Below are 27,191 nucleotides of genomic sequence, written 5' to 3'. Positions count from 1 at the left end.
TTGCTCACCCACAATTTAGTTGTAGGACTATAGTCTGCTCTGTCATCAAGTAGGGCGATCAACTCGGAGTAGCTCCCATGACCTTCCATGCCAACGATAACGCTACGCAGAAGTTCCTCAGTCAGGAGACGCAGTGCCCGAATATTTTGTGGAAATTTCTTCCCCGATAACATATGAGCCACGCCACCGAATGCTGCTTGAAGGATGTTCTCCAATCCACTGTCCGCCATCAATACACCGACTGCTCCCACGAAATTCATCAAGGTGTGCATTCCACCCAATCGAGGGATGAAGTTCGAAAAACATTCTGGATACCACCACGTTATGTTTGCAATATAGACTATTTATATGGATGATATGGTTTATTTAAACATATCAGTGTATTCCTTGACCCCCAAAACATAGGGTTTGCCACTGAAATCGGGCTCATATCTTGATTTTTGGCCGAGTTACGGCCAAAAAACGGTTTTGATGGTGGCCATTTTGAATTTTGCTCCTAAAAAAAATTCTCAAGCGTGACAAAGTGGCATCACTCGGATTTGAGTTTAGTATAGTCTATGTTACCAGAATCTGCAATAAAATTGTGTATGTACTCCAAAACACACTTTAGTCAATGGCTGCCAGACTATCAAATTTCAAGTCAATCGGATGAAAATTGACAATTTTAGAAATCTTGCATATGTTGACCTTTTTTTCCGATGTTGACCTCAAAAATAATTGGTTGAATTCAATGACCTGATATGTAAATCCTCTTCAAATTTCAAGTCAATCAGATGAAAATTGAGCATTTTAGAAATTCCACCTTAGTTGTTGACTTTTGGCCTATGTTGACCTTTTGGTCGATGGTGACCTCAAAAATAATTGGTTGAATTCAATGACCTGAGATGTAAATCCTCTTCAAATTTCAAGTCAATCAGATGAAAATTGAGCATTTTAGAAATTCCACCTTAGTTGTTGACCTTTTTGCCAATGTTGACCTTTTTGCCGATGTTGACCTCAAAAATATTTAGTTGAATTCAATGACCTGATATGTAAATCCTCTTCAAATTTCAAGTCAATCAGCTGAAAATTGAGCATTTTAGAAATTCCACCTTAGTTGTTGACTTTTGGCCTATGTTGACCTTTTGGTCAATGGTGACCTCAAAAATAATTGGTTGAATTCAATGACCTGAGATGTAAATCCTCTTCAAATTTCAAGTCAATCAGATGAAAATTGAGCATTTTAGAAATTCCACCTTAGTTGTTGACCTTTTTGCCAATGTTGACCTTTTTGCCGATGTTGACCTCAAAAATATTTAGTTGAATTCAATGAACTGATATGTAAATCCTCTTCAAATTTCAAGTCAATCAGCTGAAAATTGAGCATTTTAGAAATTCCACCTTAGTTGTTGACTTTTGGCCTATGTTGACCTTTTGGTCAATGGTGACCTCAAAAATAATTGGTTGAATTCAATGACCTGAGATGTAAATCCTCTTCGAATTTCAAGTCAATTGGATGAAAATTGACAATTTTAGAAATCTGGCCTATGTTCACCTTTTGGCCGACGATGACCTCAAAAATAAATGGTGGGTGAATTCAGTGACCTGATCTGCAAATCCCGTTCAAACGTCTTGTCAATTGGATGAAAATTTAGAATTTTAGAAATTTGACAAATTTGGTGACCTTTGGCGGATGTTGACCTATTGACCTCAAAAACAATAGGCTTCTTGCTTGTGGCCAAGTGTACCATTTTGTGAAATTTCGTGGAGATCGGTTTAAAATTGTGACGTGTAAGCGATAAACGTAAAAACAAAGAAACAAACAAACACCGGTCCATGAATTATAATAAGGATGGATAGGACTAAAAACGAAACCTCGCACGATATTTCAAAACGTTGTGGATGAGTTTTGACAAAACTTGGTGGATGAGTCAGTTCGGTGACGAGTACAAACCGATTTGATGTTGGTTAACGTCTGGATCAAGATCCGGCCTATGAGTGGGATACAAACCTGTTCAGCCTGCTGGAGGTACGTGGTTCTAGTTACCTCTGCCACCAAAGGTGAAGGAGGTTATGTTTTCACCCATTTTTCTGTCTGTTTGTTTGTGTGCAGGGATATCTCAAAAAGTTGTGGACGGATCTGGATGAAATTTTGTGGACAGGTTCAGTGTGTGAGGAGGACGAACTGATTAGGTTTGTGTGAAGATCTGAATCCGGATCCGACTACTTGAATTTTTAAGCGATTCTTCAACATTGAGAGATCGGGCCGAAAACGATATGTAGCACGATATCTAAAAAAGTTGTGGATGGATTCAGATGAAACTTCATGGACATGTTGGGTGTGTGGCAAGGACAAATTGGTTCGATTTTGGTGAAGGTTCGAATCCAGATCTGGATAAGAGAATTATTTAATTTTTAAAGTGATTCTTCACCGTTGAGAGATTGGGACAAAAAAGATATAGTACTGTATAGGATGATATTTCAAAAATGTATTGGGCCCGATATGTTCTCGGGGATCAGGCATTACATGGCGGAGGTATGCGCTCTATCGAGTGCCCTTCTAGTTGTTTCCTGTCTCTCCCCTCTCTCCTCGTGTCCAACAGTTGTCCCACTCAGTTTGGTGCCTTTTTTTTTTACCCATGTCACCTAGCTCTTCCATGAGAAGAGATCTTGTGTTAAACTAAACAAGTAAAAAAGACAGAAAATGTCATAGCCCCCGTTGTTTTAGTCATTTTGCTGCACAGAGTTAAATGCCAAGTGCATATGTATTTCAACTAAAATGGCCGCCAGTCTACCAGTCGACCATCTTTGATCAGATTGCAAAATAAAGTAAGGTGCAACTGTATACCATCATGTACTGTGATTGTGCAACGTTCGAGCAAAATCGGACCGCGCCTGTCAGTAAAATGGTTGGGGGTACGTTTAAGTAACAAAATGGCCGTCAGTCGGCCATCTTGGATGTGATCTCGAAAAAAAAAATGACGTGCTTATGTAATGCATCATTCTTTATTGGTGTGCCACGTTTGAAAAAGATCGATAAATGTAAGTCCGAGGAATGGTTGAGGAGGCGTTCGATATCGGTTTTTTTTTACAACTAAAATGGCCACCAGTCTACCAGTCGGCCATCTTTGATAAGATCACAAAATAAAGTGAGCTGCACGTGTATGCCATCACGTGTTGTCTTTGTGCTAAGTATGAATAAAATCAGTCCGTGCACGTCTGAGATATGGTTGCGGACGCAAGCACGCACGCACGCACGCGAGGACACGAAAATCGATGAGCCCCTGTTTCGGACTGGCTAATAACCCATTGTATACTGCTTACTTTCTAACATCCCCACCTGATGAAACACAACACCTTTTCATTGGACCACTAGACAAGTAACACATTGTAGAACATGTTTTTTTATTCGACTGGACACCAATCTGGAGATGTCACTGAAACGGTCTCCCCGTTGACGATATTCAGGTACAATGCACCTTACCTCGTTTTGTTTCAATCGTTTGTTATCCTTTTCCCAGCAGAGGGCACTCATTTATTTCAATCTTGTGCAGGTTGGTGCACCGTTCCCAAATGCTCCAACCGTTACCCCCTACCTTCCCTTAACTTATTCCTACCCCATCAACCCGACCCCAACCCCAACCTTCTTCCCCTCTTTATTCCCACTCCACTAACCTTTGTTATTACTGTACAATAAAGATTGACCTTATGGGTGATAATTTACACAACTTATTTATTATCGCTAAAAACCCTTTTGTTGGGTTATTATGACGTCATAAAAACAAACGCACAATTGCAAGTTTAATTCTTTGCCGTGGGCATCTCATGTCTGAGAATTTCAGTTGTTTGTGAAAGGGCAAATGACGATCCACATTACTGTTACGGAAATGAAGATCGCGTGCGAGATGCAAAAACTAAAGGTCGGACAATTTAATTGGTGTTTCGGTTCAGATTCGTTCTTTCCCCTTGACATGAGTCTGGGTTCAAATTAATCCCTTTCACCCAATTGTCCTCCAATGTCATTTTAAATCAGACGAAGGTACGAGCTGTTTACCTGCCCCACCGGTGGGGCTCGAAGCCCAATATGAAGCGGGTTACAATAAACTGGGTTTTTATAAATATGGATGCTCATGCTCCTAAAAATATTTGTCCTGCACGTGATATATGATGTGTAAGCCCCTCTCTCCCCCTTCCCCACCTCCCCCTAACAGCCTGAATAAAATGAAAAACATTCATGACCATCTGGACAACGCAGACCATTCCCTTCCATCCGTCGTCATTTCAAACAATCTCTATGTTATCAAAATGATTGTGAACAAACGTCCGACATGGTGCGCTTGTTCTGCGTCCGAGGTACTCGCACCCCCACAGGGAACATGGGAAGCACAGAATGCATTTACAATCCTAATCCCCTTCATGCAAGAAGTCAGAAACTGTCAGCAGAAGCTGCCACTTTCATTAAATGGTGCAAATACCTGGGGTAATTAAAAGGTGTTTCTAACTTGTTAAGTCTCACAAGGAGGCGAGAAAGACGTGCATGCGGTGCTACGAATTCTCGAACACAGTATCATTTAACCCTCACACAACCACGACGACACGCTTACCTTTTAAAAATCAACACGACTCAGTGGTGTGGCGGTTAGAATGTCCGACCTGGTTCCGCAATCGGCTTACTCAAGGCTCATAGAAGAGCGAGAACACTGAACGGATCAGGACACAACAGCAGAAAGAGAGGAGGGGGACGGGGACACCAACAGACAAAATAGACAAGCAAGGGATGCGGGTATGGATTTGGGTTATCGGGGTGCACAAGATGGATGCAGAAGCAAACACTCAGGAAGGAAACACTGGAAACATAAGAGAGGAGGTGATTTAACGGGGGTATAAAAGATGGTTTTCGGTGTTCGCATGATCTGAGATGGTGATGAACAGCTGTCTGGAAAACCTGGAGGGAAGAATGAGGTTGAAGAGAACGTGGAAGTTGGTTCCACAGGTGGAAAAAAAAGAGGAACAAATGATTGGAGGTGAGCAGAGATTCTGAATTATGGCAGTTTCACCAGGAGGAGATTGATGGTGGACCACGTGTGCCGTGCAGGAACATGTGGCGAGGGGGAGAGTGAGGCGGACAAAGCATGGAGAGTGCAGAGAATGCCAGACCAGAAAGGAGGCAGAAGAAGATAGAGACCACCGACATATCTGTGATGGAAAAAGAGATAAACCCATCGACCCAGCTTCAGTGCAGGAGATTCCAATAAATTTGAAGGCCTTGGTTTCCATGGCATCAAGATGTGAGGCAGGGGTGCCAGTCCAGAGGGGAGAACAATATTCCATCAAGCTGCAAAAGAAGGCCTTTTAGGTGGATAAGAGTTCAGGTGTGTCAAGGAAGGAAGTTGCACGGCAGAGAATGACCAGTCACCGACTGGCTTTAGAGCTGGCCAACTTTGAAATGCGCTCTGCTCAATAAAGATCATGACTGATCGACCTAAGGGTTTGAGGACTGAACTTCCTCAAGAGGATTGCTGAGAATGTAGATGGGAGGGTTGTCATGTGGTCCTTTCGGAGAGAGATAGTGAGAGTGTGACATTTGTCAGGATTGAAAGACATATTTCAAGAGTTTGACCAGATTGTGAATTTTTTCAAGGTATGAAGAGAGGGAATAGGGTGCAGCCTGCCTGTCTGAAGGATGAGGGATGTTATGGCAGAGGGTGGAATCATCAGCAAATATATATGTCGGATTTTCCAGTCAGACAGATCATTGATAAAGAACAGGAATAAGACTGGGCCCAGAACACTGCCTTGGGGCACTACAGCGTTGACAGAGAAAGGAGATGAAAGAATTCCTTTGAGTGCCACACGTTGGCTGTGAGAATGGAGGAAGCCAGTAACCCATGAGTGGAGTCAGCCTTGGATGCTGCAAGTGTGGAGTCGGCCTTGGATCCCATTATTCTGAAAATGAAACTGTAACCTCACTGTCCATTCTGCTGAAAGCTCCTCCATTTGTTTTGCCCACACCCTTCATTATCTTAACACCTTTATAAGATCCCCTCATAATCACCTTACTAATGTATAAAGTCATGTCTCCTTCAGGTGCTCCTCATAGCTTAGTTTAGCTCAGCTCAGAATCGATGTAGTTGCTCGGTGGCCTTTGCTATTCCCTCTCTGTGGCAGATACTGTATATCCTTCCTCACATGTGGTGACCAAGTCTGAACACAATATTCTTGAATCCAGATGATAGTCATGGCAGAGAGTTTGATATACCATACTCTGTTTACAGAGCGTTGGTGCCACCCAAGCTGTTTATTGACAAGGGTTATACTGGGTGGTTTGTCATTGCCTTCGCAGTGTTGTTTGTCCATGCTCTATCCTTATAAACACTGAGCATCAAGCAAGGAAGCAGCACATACCTGAGTATGACTCGCCGTGGTTTAAACCACTGACCTCCCAAACTCAGAACAGACACTAAGGCCAAAAAAAAAAAATGTTGCATTGGCGTAACGGGTCACTGAAAAATAGGGTAGGTCGGTCGGGATCTTTTTTTTATTTTTTATTTTTTATTTTTTCCTAATAAATCCCTCCCAAAATCTCCCCCGGCTCGAGTACCACCCTTTTTGTCGGCGGGTTCTGTCCGAAACACTTCCGGGTTTTTGCGATCGCGATCGCAATCAACAAGATACTTTAAAACGATAGCAAAACAACAAAAATAGCAATAAAATAGGGTCGGCAAAATTTTTCGATAGCAAAAAAACAAAAAAAAAACGTAGGGTCGGCGGAATTTTTAGGGTCGGGCGGGTTACGCCAATGCAACATTTTTTTTTTTTGGCCTAACCATTACACCACAGAGTCTGGTCTATTCTCAATGGGGCCTCACTAAATTATTATACAGTGTTAACACAAGCTCTTACTTTATCCCCATATCAATACAACCTAAAACCCTGTTAGCTTCACCTATAGTTGCCTGGCACTGTGTTGTTCACTTACCCCCAATATCCTTCCATGTGACACGCTCCAAGAACGCTCCTTACTTTATGTAATCTCGATATTCATTATTCTTAACTATTGCCAGCACTTTACATTTTCATATCCAACTTAGGTTACATTAATATGTTTAATTACAAAATAAAAAATCATGCACAATGATGTAATTCCTGCAAGGGTCAACCAAATCCAAAGGAGGTTCAAATTCTGGCTGACTTCAAGAACGGCACACTGCTTCTTTACTCAACACTCAGTATTCAAAAAGGATGCAGCAAGTACAAAGAACCATACGTTGGCAACCATTGTGCAGGCTTTGATGGGACCTTTGGCCTCCTACATTGAAGTTTCCTATTCGCTTGGGAACTGGTATCTATATATTACTAAAACTCTCATCTTCTAATATATGTATGTGTGTATGTTCCCGAAATACAGCCAAAACAGGACACGATAGTGCAAAAATTTTAGGGCCACCTTACTCACCATTCTCCTGCGGTGTGCAGTATCAAGTTTTGTTCAAATTGGGCAACGAAAAAATTATTAAAAATCAATTCCTGATTCAGTCAAGTACTCTTCGGGATTATTTGATCAATGCAAACAACCTCAGCGGTATAATTCGCCGGCGCTATCTTTTTTCTTTTTGTTTTTCTTAAAAAAATTTTTTTTTTTTTCATCAACCGCTGTCACAACGGGAACCCAACGGTTTCACGGGTCGTCTAGTTCATTTTATTATTTGAAGATTCCTTGCTTCACATGAACAGATAATCTTGTCTTATCCAGTGCATTTTTTTTTCTGGACCCTCGAGTAAACTACCCTGATATTAATTGTGGAACTGGACGATTTGATGTGCTTTTCAAAAACAAAAACTACAAGGGCACTTGGTGGAATGCATACCTCCGCCAAGATGGTTAGTTTACGTTTTGTATCTCGCCGATAGGCCGGATCTGGATTCAGACCTGAACGAAAATTTAATCTTGTTGTTGTTGTCACTTAACCAAGTTTCATCCTATTCCGTCCACAACTTTGAGATATCCTGCTACATATCGTTTTAGCCCTATAAACAATGGTGAAAAATCACTTAAAAAAATTCTCACATCCAGATTCAGATCTTTACCAAAATCAAATAATTTCGTCCTTGTCACATTCCCAAGCTCTCCACCAAATTCCATCCACAACTTTGAGATATTTTGTTCACAGACAGACAGACAAACAGGGGTGAAAACATCACCTCGATCCACCTTCGGTGGTGGAGGTAATGATTACAATGAAAACAGCAAACTTCACATGTATTGGGTGGATTCCAGGAAGTCAGGAATATTGGGATCTAATTTCTCACCTTTGGTATGTAGACTGTGACGGAAACAGGACAACAACTTAAAGCCCGAACCATTGCATTTACAACTACAGTTCATAGAACACCTGACACCTTACCCCATACACTCTTGAAAATCAAGGACATCGGCAGGGTCCGTGAGCAGCAAAAAATGCCCTCAGGTTTTGTCCAAATACTGTTAAACAAAAGGTTTTTGAAAGTGTCCAAAAGGTGATTTGTATTCCACACTGTTCAAGTATATAATTCAATTGAAATTACAAAAAAGATTTTAAAGGTTGTAGAAAAAAAAATTTCCTGAAGTTTACTGCCAATGATGCAGCTTTTATACCACCTCATTTAACATCTTACATTAGTTGTTTTTGTGCCTGTTGTTTGTGTCCTTTGTGATGTCCTTAAAAACAGTAAGTTTCCTGTTTTGAATGAATTTCAATTTTGTATGACTGACAGGTAGACAGATTAAACAATTCTCACTCCTCTGTGCATGCACGATTGGGACTAACTCAGAAGGATGACAGGCTGAGTCAACCCCACCTGGTATTAATTCAGCAGCCAATGGGGCTCGAACTCAGGACCCTAGGATCCCAAGTCAGTCACCCCAACCGCGAAGCTGACACCAGGCTCTAAAGTACAGTTAAACCACAGGTTTGTTTTCCGATTAGTGTTCAAAATATAACATTCAACTGAAATCAAGTTGTTCTGTGATCAAAAACTGACGTTTGCAGACAGACAGACAGACAGAAAGTGAACCAATGGCATAACCCCGTTTTTCGCTTCACGCACGTGGGTGAAATGACCATTGATGATATCACAATAAACACCACCATGACAAGAATGTAACCAACCTGTGAGGATGTACGCAACTGTAATTCTTGCAGGCATCGTCGATGTACTATACTCTTTACAGAGTGTCGGTGCTGCCAACGCACTGTTGGTGAGGATTATGAGGGAGTCAGTCAAGACAAGACAATCATTTGGAATTTGTTCAGCGTTAACTCACCTTCTTTTCACAAAGGACATCATGGGAGTTTTAACGTCCACTGATGACCGGCAATAGCAGACAGGTCCTCCAGTGGGGACGTTGCACACATTAATGACTCGCCCTGCCTGCGAAACACCAGGATGACAGTTTATAGCTCGGTGGAGATTCAAACCCAGGATAGACAGCTCAAACGCGAGTGTTCGTACCTCTCAGGCCTCAGCCATCCTGCAAGTGTAGTGTGCAAGAAGTCTGAAAAAAATTGCAAGTAATTGGTTATTTTTGCAGCGATAGTAAAGGATGTCAGCAAAGCAGTTCAAAATGAAAACTCTGTTAAATGCCAAATCTGCCATTTATATGCTGTTTAATGGGAGTACTCAAGTTAGACTGCAGCGATTTAATCGTATTTTTGTCAATTATTCACCCAAACACCCCCTCCTCCCCATTCTCCTTTTCCATCGATTAAATTATAATAACCAAGAGACCATTTTGCTTGATGTGATATCAATGTTGCCTCTGTGGTCAATTCTGGAAGAAAGCCAGTCTTACAATCTGAAAACATTTCATTCTCAAGCCTGTTGCACCAGCTTTTTCAAACAATAAAATGTTCATCCTGCGTTTTGATACTCACCATTCGTCTCGGTGCTTAGTGTATTGATCTTGAGAGTGGTGTTTCATGACTAGCCAGATGTCAGGTTTGTTTTGGATAACAATTCACATTAGGTCTCCTGGTTTTGGTAGCCATCCTCATCTAATTATATTATTATTTTTTGTGGGGAAGGGGAGGATTGTCATCCAAATATTTTTCATGGATCATAATAAAAAGGCTGGCAGGATAGATTAGAAGCTGTCTAGCCTACATTCAAATCCTGACCAAACTATAAACTGTCGTCCTGGTATTTCACAGGCAGGACACACTGTGCCTTGGATAGACGTTAAACCTAGCGTCCCGTCTTCCAAAATGAGTTGGTGGACGTCAAAGATCCCACGGTGTCCTTCGCGAAGAGCAAGCGAGATATTGCCGGCACCACGACCAAATATTACAAATTCCTGCTCAAACCTACATGGGGCACCGCATCAGCAGCACAAACCAGCAGCCAGGTGAGCACATGATGAAATGACTCTACTTCCTTCCCCGATAACCATTTCAGTAAAAAGTTTTTGACGCAGTGACATGTTTTAAATGTTTTTATTGGAAATAAAAAGCAAAACTATAGTTCGGTTATCTTACAGAGATAATCTAGCAAGCCTTTTGAAGTTATACAGTAGATTGAACAAAAACTATAGACAAATTATATTTGGTTTATCCTTTTATGGAACCACATTACCATTTCCTCCTTATCAGGCGATGCCAGTGACAGTGGGTCAGGCCCACATCTTAATAAATATACAACAGGCAAAATAAAATAAAATAAAAGAACAACAACGATTATTACACTTCATTTGCACGCATATACAACTTCCAAAAACAACAACACTGTACAAGGATTTATCCTGATAAGGTGGTAAATTCAGAGCTGTTCGGCATCCGGCGCAGTAATAATGCAAAAGATAAAATAAAAATATTCTCCATTAGGTAGTTTCCCATCCAGTTTTCACGAGACGGCAAATGTGATCAATCAGATTGATGGGAGGGTTGTGGGAAGGGGACGAGACAAAAGGCACAGAAGGAAGAAACTCGGCAAAAACCCTCGAACGCATGCCAAGGTACGGGAGCAGCCAAACCAGGTGAAAAGGTTGGCTTTTGAGAAAGGGGGGCCAGGTGGAAGGAAGGATAGGGGTAACTACAGAAGGATGGAGTAGGAGAAGAACCTGCAATACACACAAAGCTCATTCTTAGGAAAGGGAGGAGGGAGGAGGAGAAGGAAATCAAAATGGTCAGCAGGCTTTACCGAGGGTTGAAAATGGTCTACAACAGACTGGTTGACAAGACAGGACACTCACATAGCAAGGCAACAGGCACACGTAGCGCTGATTCAGATGTACAGGTCATGAAATGCATCGTGTCGCTTCCCTACAAGACCCTCTCTTATCCCATTCCAATCTGAATATCAAGTCCCCTCCCCCTTCTCCACAAATCACTTCCCCATCCCAAAATCACTTGCACAGCCACAATGGTCATGTAGGCACCGGCGAAGGGAAAGTTTCTTTTGCAGACGTTTCCTCGTAATCTGACTGGCAGAGGATCATATTATTCTTCAGGAAGAACTTGTCTCCGACACAGAATCTAGTGTGCAAGAACCGCAGTGAGGCATACAATTCATTTGCATCGGAAATCAAATGACAACTCGTAGTAGCATCAACATTGAAAGAAAACCTCGCACAAAGCCAACAATAATCTTACAAACCAGAAGGTAGACATCATCAGTTCGTGTTGCAATTAAACAAGCCGACATTCTGGAAGCATGTGTGAGCGGTACCCAAGACAGCAAGTATCTGCGTTGCAGAATAACCCCCATTCTGCGGCGACACCCGGATCAAGACTCACCTCTGGCTACAGAGCTGGCATGCAAAGCAATCCAGGTGGTAAACGCTCTCCCGGACACGCATCACCATCTCGAACGCTGGGATGAGTTTGCTGCATGCCGCGCAGTTTCCCGTCGCACCAAAGAGCCTAAGAACACAGCACCATGCACTCCACTGCACACCTCGTCGACGTACCCAAACCTCGTTAGTTTATCAAGAGTGACAGTAGCTAATCCCTGGATCTGCCTGATACCCAGCTTGTCCCAATCTCCCTATGCAACGACTTTTGTGACCGTTGGACAAGTTAAGTGGATAAAGGGGCGGGGTGGAACGCATTTTGTGGGCGATTATTAGCTCAGGTGTGCCAAAGCTTCGAGAATGCTTCCGCAGCAAAATATGATAGGGCCAAGGTAGAACGACGACGCTAACCTGCTCCGAGCGGAACACTTTTTTTTTCTTCTTTATTGGATTGACGAGAAAGCCTTTTCATGCTTTATAGGGGATAAGTCCTTGCCTGGAGCTCCTGCTACATCAGCCACAAACGAGGAGCATTTGCCACCCTACTTTCTGGCACAAGCAAAGAAAATGAAAATGAGAAGCAATGCAGAAAGCTAATGCACCAAAATAAAATAAAATAAAATAGACAAGCTAACCTTAGTAGCCCGCGGGCAAGATCGGCAGGCTGAACGTGCCGGGACTCGTTATGACCAAAGCGGGATGAACGACACCGGTTCTTATTAACTTGTGGGTTGTGAAAATGGTGTCCTGCCAGGCAGTAAATCCCAATGCTTCCATCGCACCACTTCTCCGAAATTGCGTTACTCATGGCGCAGCTACAGCGAAACGACGAGGTCAAATGATGTGTAAACTGGTTAGGTAACCACCAAACAATCTTCAACAACCCACCTCTGGCCAGCAACACCCGAACAAACTGAATTTGCAACACCTGAATGGCCAAGATATTGGCAAGTGACCACTGGGACAGCAAGGGAATCTGACGACTTGGGGATATGTGGTGCAACCAGTCCTCAAATCCTCTGTGCTCTTTTTTACCGAGCTTTAAGCAACAGTGAATAACAGAAGGCCAGTGCCAACTGGCTCAGATAGCAGCCAATGAGAGGCTCAGACAGCACCGCCATTGATCACCAGGCAATTACCAGGCAAGCGGCAGTAAATTAAGCGGCACATTAAGCAGAGGAATGGGAAGCGATTTCTCATTGGCGTCACTGCGCGTGATTAATGTGCGACTCTGGAGGCTGTGCTTACTCGTGTCCCGCACTCCCTGCGGCTCCGATACCCTTTGGCCCAACTGGCTTTGTCCACGAGTGCTAGGATAGTACCACCCCACCCCCCCCCACACCCCCGACCACCATGACCAGTAACCAAGTTCGACCTCCTGCCCGCCCTCCTCGTGCACTGCACTTACTCGCACAACGACATCAAAAGATATGGGATAATCTTCGAACATCACCACACATTCATATCTACGTAATTAGACAAGTGTGTCGACGACAAGTCTGTGGATTTCTCCAGGTGTGCGCACAATATGCCGAAACTCGGGGCAATCAGTCAAGCCGTCAGGACATCGGGCACTTCATCAAGAACCATGTGGAGCCTTGCCACGGTAGCCAAACTGCCTCTCACCAACTCACCCTGCCAAAATATCACACCCGTAATAGGGCTGGCGCCACTAACGATGCGACCTTCTCCCCACGCCCCAATTAAGCTTTCCTCGGGACGGAAGAGGGAGACGTCATCCGAGCTTCGTCGACAAAAGAGCCTTTTAGGGCTTGTGCTTGTGGCTGGGGCAATTAGGCCAGCCTGAGTGCTCCGTGTGGTCCCGTTGTAAATACTCGGCCTCGTGTAAGTGCACCTGCCTCTTGCCGGGCCCACGGCACTGCTATGCCTGCAACACGCTGCAGGAAAGAACAAGGCGAGGCCAAAACCTGGTCAGTGTTCCCCTTAATTCTGAGACCTATCCCACATCTGATGACCTTCCCATTACCCAAGAAGAGATATCGAGAGTGAAGAATTCTAGCATTGCATAAGGTCGGTAGTACAATCTGGTATAAGACGGAAACATAATTCACAACCATAATGGAGGTTGTGATTATGGCAGCTGGAATGAAAAGCCAATATATGCATTCTACGAATGATTAAAATGGAAATGCAATCACCAACAATAATTATGCCATCCAACCAGACTGACCAATAGGGTTGCTTGAAAAATAAATAAATAAATAAATAAACCGAACACTCAAAGCAGTTACAGTCATCTGGATAAAATAATGAGCCATCTCTGCTTGGGTGAACCATAGTTTAATGCCAAATTATTGCTGGCATCACCTACTCAGGTTTCCTCACCACGCCAAGGTCAATTGCAACTCACTGGTGCCAGGCCAGGCAATTCCTCCACGGTGGCACAATAAGTACGTTTACCGGTATTTCTGCCGAGCACGACCAACCTCCCACACTTTCTCATGGCCAGCAGCTGCTCCTCACTTCAGGCACGCCAGCCACATTTCCATGGCAACCCTCCATCGCCACCATTGTGTGCCGAGTGTTGCACAAACACGGCACGATCGTTAAGCGTTCGTGCATGACAAAGCGCGCAACTGTTACACTACGCAAGTAATGCGACTGTGAAGGACGCCACACACATCAGGCCTGTCGAGGTCTGTTTTTTTTGTTTGTTTGTTTGTTTGTTTGTTTGTTCCCCCCCCCCCCCTTGGACCAAATACAGTGTTCCATCAAATATTTTGATGTCACGATTCCACCAAATCTAGGAGAAAAAAATAAACCGTCAAGCTGTGTAACAGATCATGAACAACTACTGCGCTATGGGAAATAAAGATGTGGGAATGAAATTTAAAACAACAACAACAACAACAAAGCAATATCAAAATCAGCAATCCAGGGAGTAGATACTCGCCCAGCTAATCTCAGTGGCCCTTCACTGTTCTCTGAGCCCTCATCGATCCAGGCCCAGAGAGGACGGCAGCACAATTACAACTTGTAATTTCATTTCACAGCAGCTGCACAGCCCGCCGGCCACTCTGCCGACCACTTTCGATCCCACACAGATTAGAAGCTGCCGCACCCTTCCTTCCACAGCCACCTCTCCACCACCCCTCCCCTCCCCACCACTGACCCCCCCCCTCCTCCAGACACTGGCACCTCCCTCCTTCCCTCCCCCAGCCAACAGATGGCCCACTGCGAACTTTGAAGGACACTGCACTCACCAGCCTAACAAGTTCCTTCAGAAAACGACCTCTTCAGTCATCTCGTTAGTGCGATAATGCCGACATGGAAACCGGCAGCTGCTAATTTACGGAGCAATTTGGCAAAGGCTTTCAACTATTAATTAGGGCTCAGAAATTAAAGCCAATTTTAAGGCAAGGCTCCAAATCTCGCTCCGCAGCCAAACGCCTGCACGTTGTGACGCCCCGAGTCCAAAAGGAGCTCACAGGATAACAGGATGTCTGACTGGCCACAAACAAAAGGAAGCAAGCAACGGCGGTGCAAATCTAAGAAACATAATTAAAAAGGAATTTAAAACAAACAAAAAAATATTCCAAAGGAACAACGAAACTTCGAGCTGAGGCTGCACTGCCTACTGCTTAGAAATCAAATCTGGATGCCTTTTAATAATAAAAATATTAATAATTTAAAAAAACCATGTTCAAATCTATGTCTGTTCGAAATGGCACCTGAGACCAACTGGCCATAGACAAAGTCTTAAAAAAGGGAAAAGTTTGAGTGCCCGCTTCAGATCTCGAAAGCCATTCAAATATTTCCAAGACACCCAAAGCAGATAGCAATCAGTTGATCGTGACAACGGGGTAGGTTATGAGCACAGTCGATAAATCAAGGTTGTTGTTATTGTTGTTGTTCCCCCCCCCCCAAACTGAGCACAATCCCTGTGGTATTAAAGAGAAAGAAAGAAACCAAAGAGAGGAAAAAAAAGATCAAATGACAGCAAAGAGAAACGTCATTGTTCAGCTATCCACGAACAACACAAGCACAAGAATGAACAACAAAAATAAAAGAGACGCATTGCGTGTTTGCGCACGTCGGGTGAGGTTCTCATGGCTCGTGAAAGCTCATCAACCGGCCCAGGATTGACCAATTCGAACAAAAGACGAGGAGGGATTCAAGAGGCAGATTTCAAGCGTTCCTTTCAGCATCCTGATCATAAAATCTCACGGTTGGCTTTCCTCTTGGTGAATTACACAACTCTACACTACACTCTCAATGACCTGTTGAACATCTCCCCTTTTCGGCATGACCCCCATACTATGTACAGTACATGGTGTTGAGAATGTGGAAGATTATAAACCAATTACTCGTTCCCTTTGCTTTTTGTTGTCGAACGCCAAAAAAAAATTACCTCCAGATCAAAATATTCTCTTAAGGTGTTTACGACGATGCGGATCGATGAACCCATTTTCCCAGCCTACTTCTGGGCCCAATGCTTTTGCCCTCTGCACTTCTCTCAACTGAAGATCTCATTATTTTCTTCTACACCCCTTTCCTCGCTATTATTTGAGATATAACGATACACGCAACCCCCCCCCCCGCCCTCCCTCCACAATCCTCCATTTCTTTTTAAACTTTCTCCCATCCCACTTGGCACGACCGATCTGCCAGGTACACACCGCAGGTAATCTCGGCGGCAAAGGATGAGGTTGGCACGAGTGTACAGCGTAGAGCCAACCTCGCCGAGACGACAATCGCAGCACGCACACTTTAGGCAGTCCTCGTGCCAGTACTTGTCGAGTGCCTTGAGCAGAAAGCGGTCGCGGATTTTGCGGTGGCAGCCGGCGCAGCCTTTGGGCGACGCGTCTGGCTGCAGAGGCAGCATCTGCACACCTGCCATTGTGGTGGGTGGGGCAAAAGAGGTAATCAAATAATGGCAATACCCAAAAGGGAAGTTTGGTGCTCATGGTTTGCCGAGTGACGGAATCGCTATAAATGTTCCACAAATGGAATTGCAAGCTATAAAGAGGCAAAGAATGTACTTTAAATATATATACATAAAAAAAGAGAAACAATGTGACTTCAAGAAACAAATAAGAAAAATATATATATATATATATATATATATATATATATATATATAATTAAGTGCACCAATGGGGGCAGAAGTGGGGGTTGGAGGGTGAGGAAAGGACGACAGCATGATGTGAAGTGCGTCGATTGTATGGCCGTGAGTGCAAGTTGCTTCCATTTCAGTGTTGCTCCAAAGCCAGCAATAGTGCGTCTCAGAATCTTTACAAGGGCCTCCAAAGCAAGCTCTTAATGGGTTATTGACATCATGATAAATTGGAACTCGGCACCCGTTCGGTTGGCCCAGGCGAGCCCGTCGGCCAACGGGGCAGGCAGGTAAATGAAGGAGCGGAAGGAATGATGTAACAACACCACGCAACAAAGAGGTTTAATTGAACGGAGCAGATGTTTACTTTGAAGAAATCACCGCGCAGCTTCGATAAGCAATCTTTCTAACATCTGGTAATGCAGCAAATTAGCTCAATTTAAAAGCAGCTCCTTAATTATATTGGCCTGAAGGAAGCGCTAACAGCCTCCACGTCCTCGGAACTTTCCTGCACTTTCGACAAATTAAATCGATGACTTTGCCATCCAATGTTCCCGCTGTTTCATCGCGCCCCCTTTTAATGGCCTTTTGGCATCAAACGCGGCGCCCGCCGGCTCTGGGCACAACCGGGAGGGCTCACCATGCACAACCCGCAGAGGTTCCACCGAGAGGATCCCTGCACTCGGCCCGGATCCTGGGGCGCTTGTTCGTTCGCACTACGGTGGAACAGGCAAGGATTGGCGCCCGGGGTGCACCGGGCATCATTATCCCAATCACAGTCACCGGAGACCTTCGGACCTCACCCAAGGGGTTTGCTGTGGAAGATCAGTACAACTTCTTCCTCACCACCCCCCCCCTCCCCACCTACAGTCCTACAAGGGAGCAGGTTATCTAAACTCGAAGGATTGATGAAGGGTGAGCAACAGGGTCGAAATCCAAACTACATGAACCCTTCAAGTGACCTGAAAGAACCTACGCAAGTCCTCAACATGAAATATTGCCACAGGTGAAGCTCATGGACACATGGGGAGAGAGGGAGAGAGAGAGAGGAGAGAGAGAGAGAGAGAGAGAGAGAGAGAGAGAGAGAGAGAGAGAGAGAGAGAGAGAGAGAGAGAGAGACAGACAGTGGGAGACTAACCGGGAAGTGGCACCGCGATGCACGGGTACCTGCGCAAGGCGTGGATGCACGGCGGCCGGGGTCCAGCCAGGGGTCCCAGCGCGGCCGCGGAACCGAATTAATTGCGGGCGGGGATGATGAACGACGTGCCTGGCTCGGAGCCTCGCGGCCCGGCGCTCCGTGCCGAGCTAATCTCCACACCCCACCTCCTCTAATTCATTAGAGCATTAAAACGCAGAGAACTGAAGTATGACATGTAATCTAGGTGCCGGAAAAACTCGTTATTTTCACGCCACACAACACAATTTCGATTGCATTTCTTCCTTTTTTTTTTTTCCTCCCTCTCTCTCTCCCTTCTTTCCCTCCAACTCTCTCCATCTCTCTCTCCCCTCGAACTCTCTCTCCCCTCTTTCCCTCAAACTCTCTCCATCTCTCTCTCCCCCCTTTCCCGCTAACTCTCTCTAACTCTCTCTCCTCTTTCTTTCTATATATATATATATACATATATATATATATATATATATATATATATCTCTCTCTCTCTCTCTCTCTCTCTCTCTCTCTCTCTCTCTCTCTCTCTCTCTCTCTCTCTCTCTCTCTCTCTCTCTCTCTCTCTCTCTCTCTCTCTCTCTCTCTCTCTCTCTCTCTCTCTCTCTCTCTCTCTCTCTCTCTCTCTCTCTCTCTCTCTCTCTCTCTCTCTCTCTCTCTCTCTCTCTCTCTCTCTCTCTCTCTCTCTCTCTCTCTCTCTCTCTCTCTCTCTCTCTCTCTCTCTCTCTCTCTCTCTCTCTCTCTCTCTCTCTCTCTCTCTCTCTCTCTCTCTCTCTCTCTCTCTCTCTCTCTCTCTCTCTCTCTCTCTCTCTCTCTCTCTCTCTCTCTCTCTCTCTCTCTCTCTCTCTCTCTCTCTCTCTCTCTCTCTCTCTCTCTCTCTCTCTCTCTCTCTCTCTCTCTCTCTCTCTCCCCCTTTCCCGCTAACTCTCTCCCCTCTTTCTTTCTATATATATATATCTCTATCTCTCTCTCTCTCTCTCCCCTCTTTCCCTCAAACTCTCTCCATCTCTCTCTCCCCCCTTTCCCGCTAACTCTCTCCAACTCTCTCCCCTCTTTCTTTATATATATATATATATATATATATATATATATATATATATATATATAAATATATATATATATATATCTCTCTCTCTCTCTCTCTCTCTCTCTCTCTCTCTCTCTCTCTCTCTCTCTCTCTCTCTCTCTCTCTTTCCTTCCAACTCTCTCTCCCCTCAAACTCTCTCTCCCCTCTTTCCCTCAAACTCTCTCTCCCCTCTTTCCCTCTAACACACTCTCTCTCCTCTTTCCCTCTAACACACTCTCTCTCTCTCTCCCTCTTTCCCTCTAACACACTCTCTCTCTCCTCTTTCCCTCCAACTCTCTCTCCCCTCTTTCCCTCTAACACACTCTCTCTCTCCTCTTTCCCTCTAACACACTCTCTCTCTCTCTCTCCCCTCTTTCCCTCTAACACACTCTCTCTCCCCTCTTTCCCTCCAACTCTCTCTCCCCTCTTTCCCTCAAACTCTCTCTCCCCTCTTTTCCTCGAACTCTCTCTCCCCTCTTTTCCTCGAACTCTCTCTCCCCTCTTTTCTCTTTCCCCCTCACACTCTCTCTCTTTCCCTCCAACTCTCTCCATCTCTCTCTCCCCTCTAACTCCCTCAATCTCTGCACTTATTCCCCTTCACTCTCGTTGCCTCTTCTTCCCTCCATTAATCTATACATTTCACCACCGCACCCTCCTCATCTTGTACTCCCCTCGCCGTTGTCCCTCATCGTCTCGCATCCCGCTCCCCGTGTCAGGGGACCCCTTATTCTCACATCGACATACCTACCCCAAGGCAGACCCTGACGCGAGCCCGAACCGCCACACGCAATGCATCCCCCGAAGAGTCGTCATGACGAAAGCGGCCAAAACGAGCCGTGGAAACATTTACACGGACTCGATGTCCACGGGACTTCGGTACAAGTCCGGACGTGGAGCGGTTCGTACACAGATAATGCCGAGGGGGGGGGGGGAGGGGGTCCGTGCGGGGAGGGCATCGAAGGGAAGAGCCGGATGAATCGCGCCGCGATCAAACTGCGGGACTCGGTGTGCTATCGACCTCCCCGACCTGGATGCTCGCCGGGCACCGACCTGCCATGCCTCGCATCACACGCAGCCTCGGGCGACAAGCCGCAGAGGGTCCTTCCGTGCGAGATCCGCGACGTGCCAGCTGCGCAAGAGCGGGAGTCCCGGAGGCTCGGAGCAGCCGAGCGGCGGTGGGACGCTCCGAGGCGCCGCCGCTGCGCACCGAACAATGCAGAGCGCGCGGCCGACACGCACTGGCGCACGGCCATTGACTCCGCGCTAATTAATGAAATTCAATCGCCCGGCGTTTCATTAAGGGGAGGGGGGGAGCTAGTCGGGCAGCGGAGGGAGGGAAAAGGGGAATGAAGGAGAGAAAGGGACGAAGGGCCGAGCGGAAAAGAGACGAGGAAGGGGGTGGGGCAGCCGCTGGCCACGCCCTCTCACGCTGACGCAACCATGTCGGCGCCTTGCTCCGCCCACCCTTGACCCTCGTCGGCAGCACATTTCCCGTATCCGGCGCAGGGTTCTCCACATCGAAGGTGATCCTTTGAATTAATGTTTTCCGCCGCGATTTAACCGCCTCGCCGTCTGTATCACGTTCATCACACGAAATTAGGGATAAACGAGAATTCCTTCGGCGAGAAAACACAACTCTGCTTCTAACTGTATTGCCATGGAAAGTATAAACCGCACACAAATCGTCACAAACAAATCTACGTGTAGAATACCGGCAGAGCATTCAAATTATAACTGTGGGACGTAAAAAAAAAATTAGCCGACGAACATCTCTTTTTTTATAGCAGGCTCGCCTTGCTTTTGGGGTCGGGCAACTAAAAACTTCCGTTCTGGAGAAGCACTGGCAGAGAGTGCGACGTCGAAATGGTGTTTCACCTCCATCGTGGACTCGAAATGATCCCTCTGCTCGAGGAATACACAGATCATTTCACTGCCGAATTAAACATTGCTCATGTCCACGTACATAAGGTATTAAACAGACTTCAAGTTTATCTCTGGTAATGGAGTCGAGTAGCCTGAGCCTCCCTTGGTTCCTTTTCCGCTTTCATTCCCACACGAATCGTTTGGGTCGATCCTGCACAGGACTCGCCCTGAGGGAGTTTTTCACTTCATAATCGTAATTGAAAACAATGCACGGAAAAACAACCGGCTGGGACGAGGGAGCTTGCCTGCGGAGACCGGGACGACACACACACACACACACACACACACACACACACACACACACACACACACACACACACACACACACACACACACACACACACACACACACACACACACACACACACACACACACACACACACACACACACACACACACACACACACACACACACACACACACACACACACACACTGTTACGGCTGTGGAAATTTGCAATACACCAGAAAGGTCCTCAGGTTATATATATTGATAAGGTAATGTGTAGTTAGCCCACACCCGTTGTTCAGAGGGTATATGTGTGATTCATCCGGGCTGCGATGCTTTGAGTTAGCCATTTTTCTGTTCTATCGTTATTTTGGATCAAACCGACAACAGCACCACCTTCGCCACTTCCCGCACTCCGAACGCTGTTCTCCACGGACCACGATACGACCCTTTCCGAGTTGGAAAGGGTCCGAGAACGCAGGCGTACGGCGCGTGGAAAAGAAAACCAACAACGCTTGTGGGGTTTTCCCGCCTAATTTCCCCGCCCGATGCTTCCGCCTGAAGCCCCCCCACCACGCTTGGTGTGAAGGGGAGGGGTGGGGCAGCTCGCTCCCGATTGGTGGATGCACGACGGGAGGTGGTCGGAGTGGGGGCACGCCCCCTTCGAGAGCTTTCTGGAAACGCCTCGAAGAGAGGTGGAGCCGAGGACGGAGTGGAGCAAAGGACGGGTGCGCGTCGGGTTCCTCCTCCTCCTCCTCCTCCTCCTCCTCCTCCTCCTCCTCCTCCTCCTTCTCCTCCTTCTCCTCCTTCTCCTCCTTCTCCTCCTTCTCCTCCTTCTCCTCCTTCTCCTCCTTCTCCTCCTTCTCCTCCTTCTCGGATCTCACTCCCTCTTCTCTCGTCCTGATCCTGGCTTCGCGTTTCTTCTTCCTCGCTGGCTCTTCCTCTTCCTCTTCCTCTTCCTCTGCGCTCGTCTGCTCTGGCAGCTGTGGAGGCTGGGTCTTGGCTTGTTCTGGTCCTGTGCTCGCGGTTTGGCGGGCGGCCTGTCCACGGAGACACGGACGGGAGACGCGGCAGCGCCGGTGGTGTGGCGGACCTGCGCGTTTGGGCGAGGAGTGCCGGAGAGAGCTCGCAGACCGCGAGAGGAGTCTGGGCCAGGCACGACCACGCCGGCGGTCGTGGGAGGAGGACTCGACGGCCCAAGGGAAGTCACCATTTTCTTTTCGGGGTTTTGTATGGATCTTGTGGCGCCGAGTCTTGTAAGGTAGAAACTGCTTAAGTGACTGTACATTTATTAATTATATTTGGTCGTAGTGCTTTCCCTTGCTTTTGTTTGCCTGCTTTTGTTCCTATTTGCCTGCTTACGTGTTGTATAATAATTGTCCTTGCTTGTTGAACTGTTTCCCGTTTCGTTGCGTCCTTTCCTTTGAAAGTTCCATCTTGCATCACGTAAGGGATTGGTATTGGGTGTAGACACCCAATAAATAATCTGAACCATCGAGGTCGACGATAACTCCGCTCGGTTACCCTGCAGCACGGAACGAGCCGCTTAAGCGGTTCGTGTCCGGAGTCGACCTGCGGCGTGGTACAACTCCTCGGTACGCTACCCGCGCGGGTACTTAGGTATATCAACATTCGGCGATTCACCCTATTTCGCGCGGGTAGAATGCGGACTGGGTTGTGAGGTTAAATCCCCACCTGTGACTGGCTCCTTGGCAGTAGTTCCAAGAGGGTCACGACTGAATTGTCCGTTCCGGTGGGCGACGCGTCGCGATTTGAGTTACGTGGCCGATCGCACGCCGGGCGGGCGAAATTCGTAACAATAAATACATACACACATACACACACATACACACACATATACATACACATACACACACACACACCCCTCTATCTCTATAGCTTCCAGGTACCCATCTAATTCTAATTTAAACTTATCTACTTTTTTTTTGCTGCCACTACCTTTCCAGGGAAACCATTCCATGCAATAACTATTCTCTGAGTGAAAGTCCCCTGCCTTACTACCGTCTTAACTCTCCTCTTCTTAACTCTCAGGCGATGGCCCCTGGTTCTATCACTGTCTACTCTTGAATAATTCATCTGCACTTATTTTATATCTACCTTTCATTATCTTAAACATCTCCATCATATCTCCTCATAACCACCTCCTTTCTGGTGTGTAAAGCCCTGTTTCCTTCAGCCGCTCCTCATGACCGAGTCTCACTCCGCCCGGTATCAATATAGTAGCCCTGCGCTCAACCCTCTCTATGGCAGCCACACTACATGGCCGAAATTAGGCAGCCACCCCTTCTAATTAGTGGATTCGGCTATTGCAGCCACACCCATTGCTGACAGGTATATAAGATCAAGCACACAGCCATGCAGTCTCCATCGACAAATATTGGCAGTAGAATGGGCCACACTGAAGAGCTCAGTGACTTTCAACGTGGCACCACATAGGATGCCACCTTTCCAACAAGTCAGTTTGTCAAATTTCTGCCCTGCTCGAGCTGCTCCGGTAAGTGCTGTTATTGTGAAGTGGAAACGTCTCAGAGCAACAACAGCTCGGCCACGAAGTGGTAGGCCACACAAGCTCATAGAATGGGACCACCGAGTGCTGAAACGCGTAGCACGGAAAAATAGTCCGTCGTCGGTTGCAACACTTACTACCAAGTTCCAAACTGACTCGAAGCAATGTCAGCACAAGCACTGTTCGTCGAGAGCTTCATGAAACGGGTCTCCATGTCCGAGCAGCCGCACACAAGCCTGATCACCATGCGCAATGCCAAGCGTAAACTGGACTGGTGTAAAGCTCACTACCATTGGACCCTGGAAGAGTGGAAACACGTTTCTCTGGAGTGATGAATCACACTTCACCATCTGGCAGTCCAACGGACTAATCTGGGTTTGGCGGATGCCAGGAGAATGCCACCTGCCTGAATGCATCATGCGAATTGTAAAGTTTAGTGGAGGTGGAATAATGGTCTGGGGCTGTTTTTCATGTTTTGGGCTAGGCCCCTTCATTCCAGTGAAGGGAAATCTTAATGCTGCAGCATACAGTGACATTCTAGATGATTCTGTGCTTCCAACTTTTTGGGGGGAAGGCCCTTTCCTGTTTCAGCATGACAGTGCCCCCGTGCACAAAACGAGGTCCATACAGAAATGGTTTTTCAAGATCGGTGTGGAAGAATTTGACTGGCGTGCACAAAACCCTGACCTCAACCCCATCGGACACCTTTGGGATGAATTGGAACATTGACTGCGAGCCAGACCGAATCACCCAACATCAGTGTCTGACACCTCACGAATGCTCTTGTGGCTGAATGGAAGCAAATCCCCACAGCAATGTTCCAACGTCTAGTGGAAAGCCTTCCCAAAAGCGTGGAGGCTGTTATAGCAGCAAAGGGGGGAACAACCCATATTCATGCCCATGGTTTTGGAATGAGATGTTGGATGAGCAGGTGTTCACATACTTTCGGCCATGTAGTGAGTGTCCTTCCTGAGTTGTGGTGACCAAAACTGCATGCAATATTCTTGATAAAGCCCTCACTATATTTCTATACAATGTTAACACCACCTCTTTTGATTTACAATTGATCCCCTTCTGGATACAACTTAAAATCCGATAAGCTTTACCTATAGCTGCCCGGCACTGTGCTGTCTGCTTACCTCAGGTCAGGTCAGGTACGGGAGCATGCGCCGGAGCAGCACGTGCCAGGGCCTCCGTCTGGCAATCCCCCAGGCAGATGCCTGTCCCATCCCCATTTTCTTGAGATGCTGATCAACTTGCTGCAACCACGAGGCACGTGGTCGGCCCATTGGCCTCCTCCACTCACGAGACTCCCTCGCTGAGAGAATCTGGTGAGCAGGATCAGCATCAGGAAAATGAGCCACATGTCTATACAGCCGCAGCTGATGCTCACGGACTATGCAGGCAACAAATCTCATTTGAGTCTCTCTCAGCAACCACTCGTTGGACACACATTCCGAGTAGCGATTGCCAAGGTTTGTCCGAAGGGACCTGGTACCAAAGGAATTAAGTCCCCGTCTCAGATCCCTGGTCAGAGTCCAAGTCTCACATCCATAGAGCAAGACTGGAAGCACCAAGGACCTGAAGACTCTAACTTTCATCCTCCTGCACAGGTACCGGCAGTGCTACACCCCATGATCCAGTAAATCCCTGACTCCCCAGGCCCAACCCATTCCTTATCAACCCCTGCACTCTTTCTTGCTTACCTCCCGTATCTATTGCCATCCCCAGGTCCTTCTCCTGTGACACGCTCCAAAATTGCCCCTTGAGTCCTGTAATCTCTATTTTCATTATTCTTTCCCATCCCCAACACCTTTCACCTGCTCAGGTTAAATTCCATCTGCCAATATTTTGTCCAATCTATACAAGTATCAATACTTTCCTGAATCTGATCACCACCTCACCTCCAAGCTTTGTGTCATCCGCGAATTTGGAAAGCTTACTCTTTACACCATTATCCAAATCGTTGATGTAAATAATGAATAGTAATGGTCCGAGGACTGATCCCTGAGGTACCCCGATACTTGCATACTCCCAGCAAGACATCCTCCCACTCACAGCCACTCTCTCCTTCCTACGACTAAGCCAGTTTGAAATCAAATTAGCAACCTAACCAGCCACTCCACAAGCCCTCATTTTGCCTGCACCCGCTGCACCGTCTCCACTGCCTGCACCCACTGCACCGTCTCCACTGCTTACTTCCACTGCACCATCACCACTGCCTGCTCCCATTGCACTGTTACCACTTCTAATATCCTCAGCAACCTTACTCCACAACTGTAACCAACTATTATCCACACTTTTCTCACATTCTGCTACTTGCTGCAAATTACCTGTGCGTTCCTTCAACCGGGTGTGGTATTGGGAGTTGCATGAATCCTCATGAATGCATGATGAACCGCAACTGACGAGGCAAAAGCGAGAGCGACGTCTGAGAGCTGCGGAGTCAGGGCAGTAGGAGACACCATTAAAAACGGTTGAGCTGAAGAACCTACGTGTGGACTGACTTTGCGACACAACACCTCAAAATAACTATCCTAAAATGGGCTACTTCCTCACACTTCCTACAACAGTAAGACCCCTCTGCTTACCCAATTATTGATATGGCCCACACTGAGAAACTATCAGATTTTATGTTTCAACATTTTATGTTCTGTTCCCACCACATTATGTTTGATATTGTTGCGAATTCGCGCCCGCCGGCGTGCGAACGGACACGTAACTCGAATCGCGGCACGTCGCCCACCGGACGGACAATTCAGTCGTGACCCTGTCTGACCAATGCCGGGAGCTAGTCACGGGTGGGCCTTTCGACCTCACCACGATCGTGCCAATCGGCCACCCGCGTAGGATAGGGTTGTTCGCCAAAATTGGCCTACCTAAGTACCCACGCGGATGGTAAACCGGGCGATCGTACCTCGCCGCAGGTCGACTCCGGACACGAGCCGCTTGGGCGGCCCATTCCGTACTATCGGGATAACCGAGCGGTGTTATCGTCGACCTCGACGGTTCAGATTATTTACTGGGCGTTTTGCACCCACTACGAACCCTTTACGTGAAGCAGGATAGAGATTCAATTAGAGAAAAGAGGAAGCGAAACGGGAAAACAGTTCACACAATGCACATTTATTTCCCGGCACACGGAAAGCACGTATATACAGCCATACAGTCAAAATGCACATAAAGCAACCAAAACAATAAAAGCAACAACGACGCAGAGTTAATACCGACTACGCGCACACACGGCAACACTTATACAGTTTTACTTCACAGACGGCGCCGACACACATTTACACAAAAGCAAAGGAAAGAAGCCACCCTCATAGACAAGGAGGCGGACAGGCCCATAGGCCAAATGTGCGCGGGACCTAGAGGAGCGGCCAGGTCTGCGAGACCGGGGGGTCCTACCCGCGTCTTCGTGGCGCGTTGGCGGGCGAGCCGCAAATGTGGCCGCGCGG

The 27,191-nt window shown here is 46.6% G+C and overlaps 2 protein-coding genes across 8 annotated transcripts in view; one reads left to right on the top strand and one right to left on the bottom strand.

Moving 5' to 3' along the window:
- Positions 1–27,191, top strand: part of SNRPE (small nuclear ribonucleoprotein polypeptide E) — a 75,433-nt gene that overhangs the window by 28,051 nt on the left and 20,191 nt on the right. For 3 of the 4 annotated variants that reach the window (XM_085890112.1, XM_085890106.1, XM_085890098.1), the window contains exon 1: positions 20,488–20,577. Coding sequence is in view for 1 of the 4 variants with exons in the window: in XM_085890141.1 (XP_085746267.1) it covers positions 10,170–10,363 (194 nt within the window). In the remaining 3 variants the exon portion in view is untranslated. Of the gene's footprint in view, positions 1–10,169; positions 10,364–20,487; positions 20,578–27,191 lie in introns of those variants that run through there. The other variant, XM_085890141.1, reaches the window with a different exon arrangement.
- On the bottom strand, positions 10,436–20,433 carry LOC147034819 (LIM domain only protein 3-like). 4 transcript variants are annotated; one of them, XM_085890163.1, is made up of 4 exons: positions 20,082–20,430; positions 16,387–16,600; positions 11,751–11,876; positions 10,436–11,489 (listed from the first exon to the last, which is right to left on the bottom strand). In XM_085890163.1, exons 1-4 carry the CDS (start codon positions 20,305–20,307, stop codon positions 11,381–11,383), a joined length of 675 nt encoding a protein of 224 aa, XP_085746289.1. In that variant the 5' UTR covers positions 20,308–20,430; the 3' UTR covers positions 10,436–11,380. The 4 variants fall into 4 exon arrangements, with proteins under 4 accessions (XP_085746289.1, XP_085746297.1, XP_085746307.1 ...); XM_085890171.1 differs by having other exon boundaries at positions 20,105–20,403; XM_085890181.1 differs by lacking the exon at positions 20,082–20,430 and adding an exon at positions 17,991–18,317.

This window comes from Eptatretus burgeri, chromosome 1, assembly GCF_056783735.1.
Source record: "Eptatretus burgeri isolate ZD-2024b chromosome 1, Ebu_testis_v1, whole genome shotgun sequence".
NCBI classification, from domain to species: domain Eukaryota; kingdom Metazoa; phylum Chordata; class Myxini; order Myxiniformes; family Myxinidae; genus Eptatretus; species Eptatretus burgeri.
This window is presented reverse-complemented; position numbering and strand designations above follow the sequence as displayed.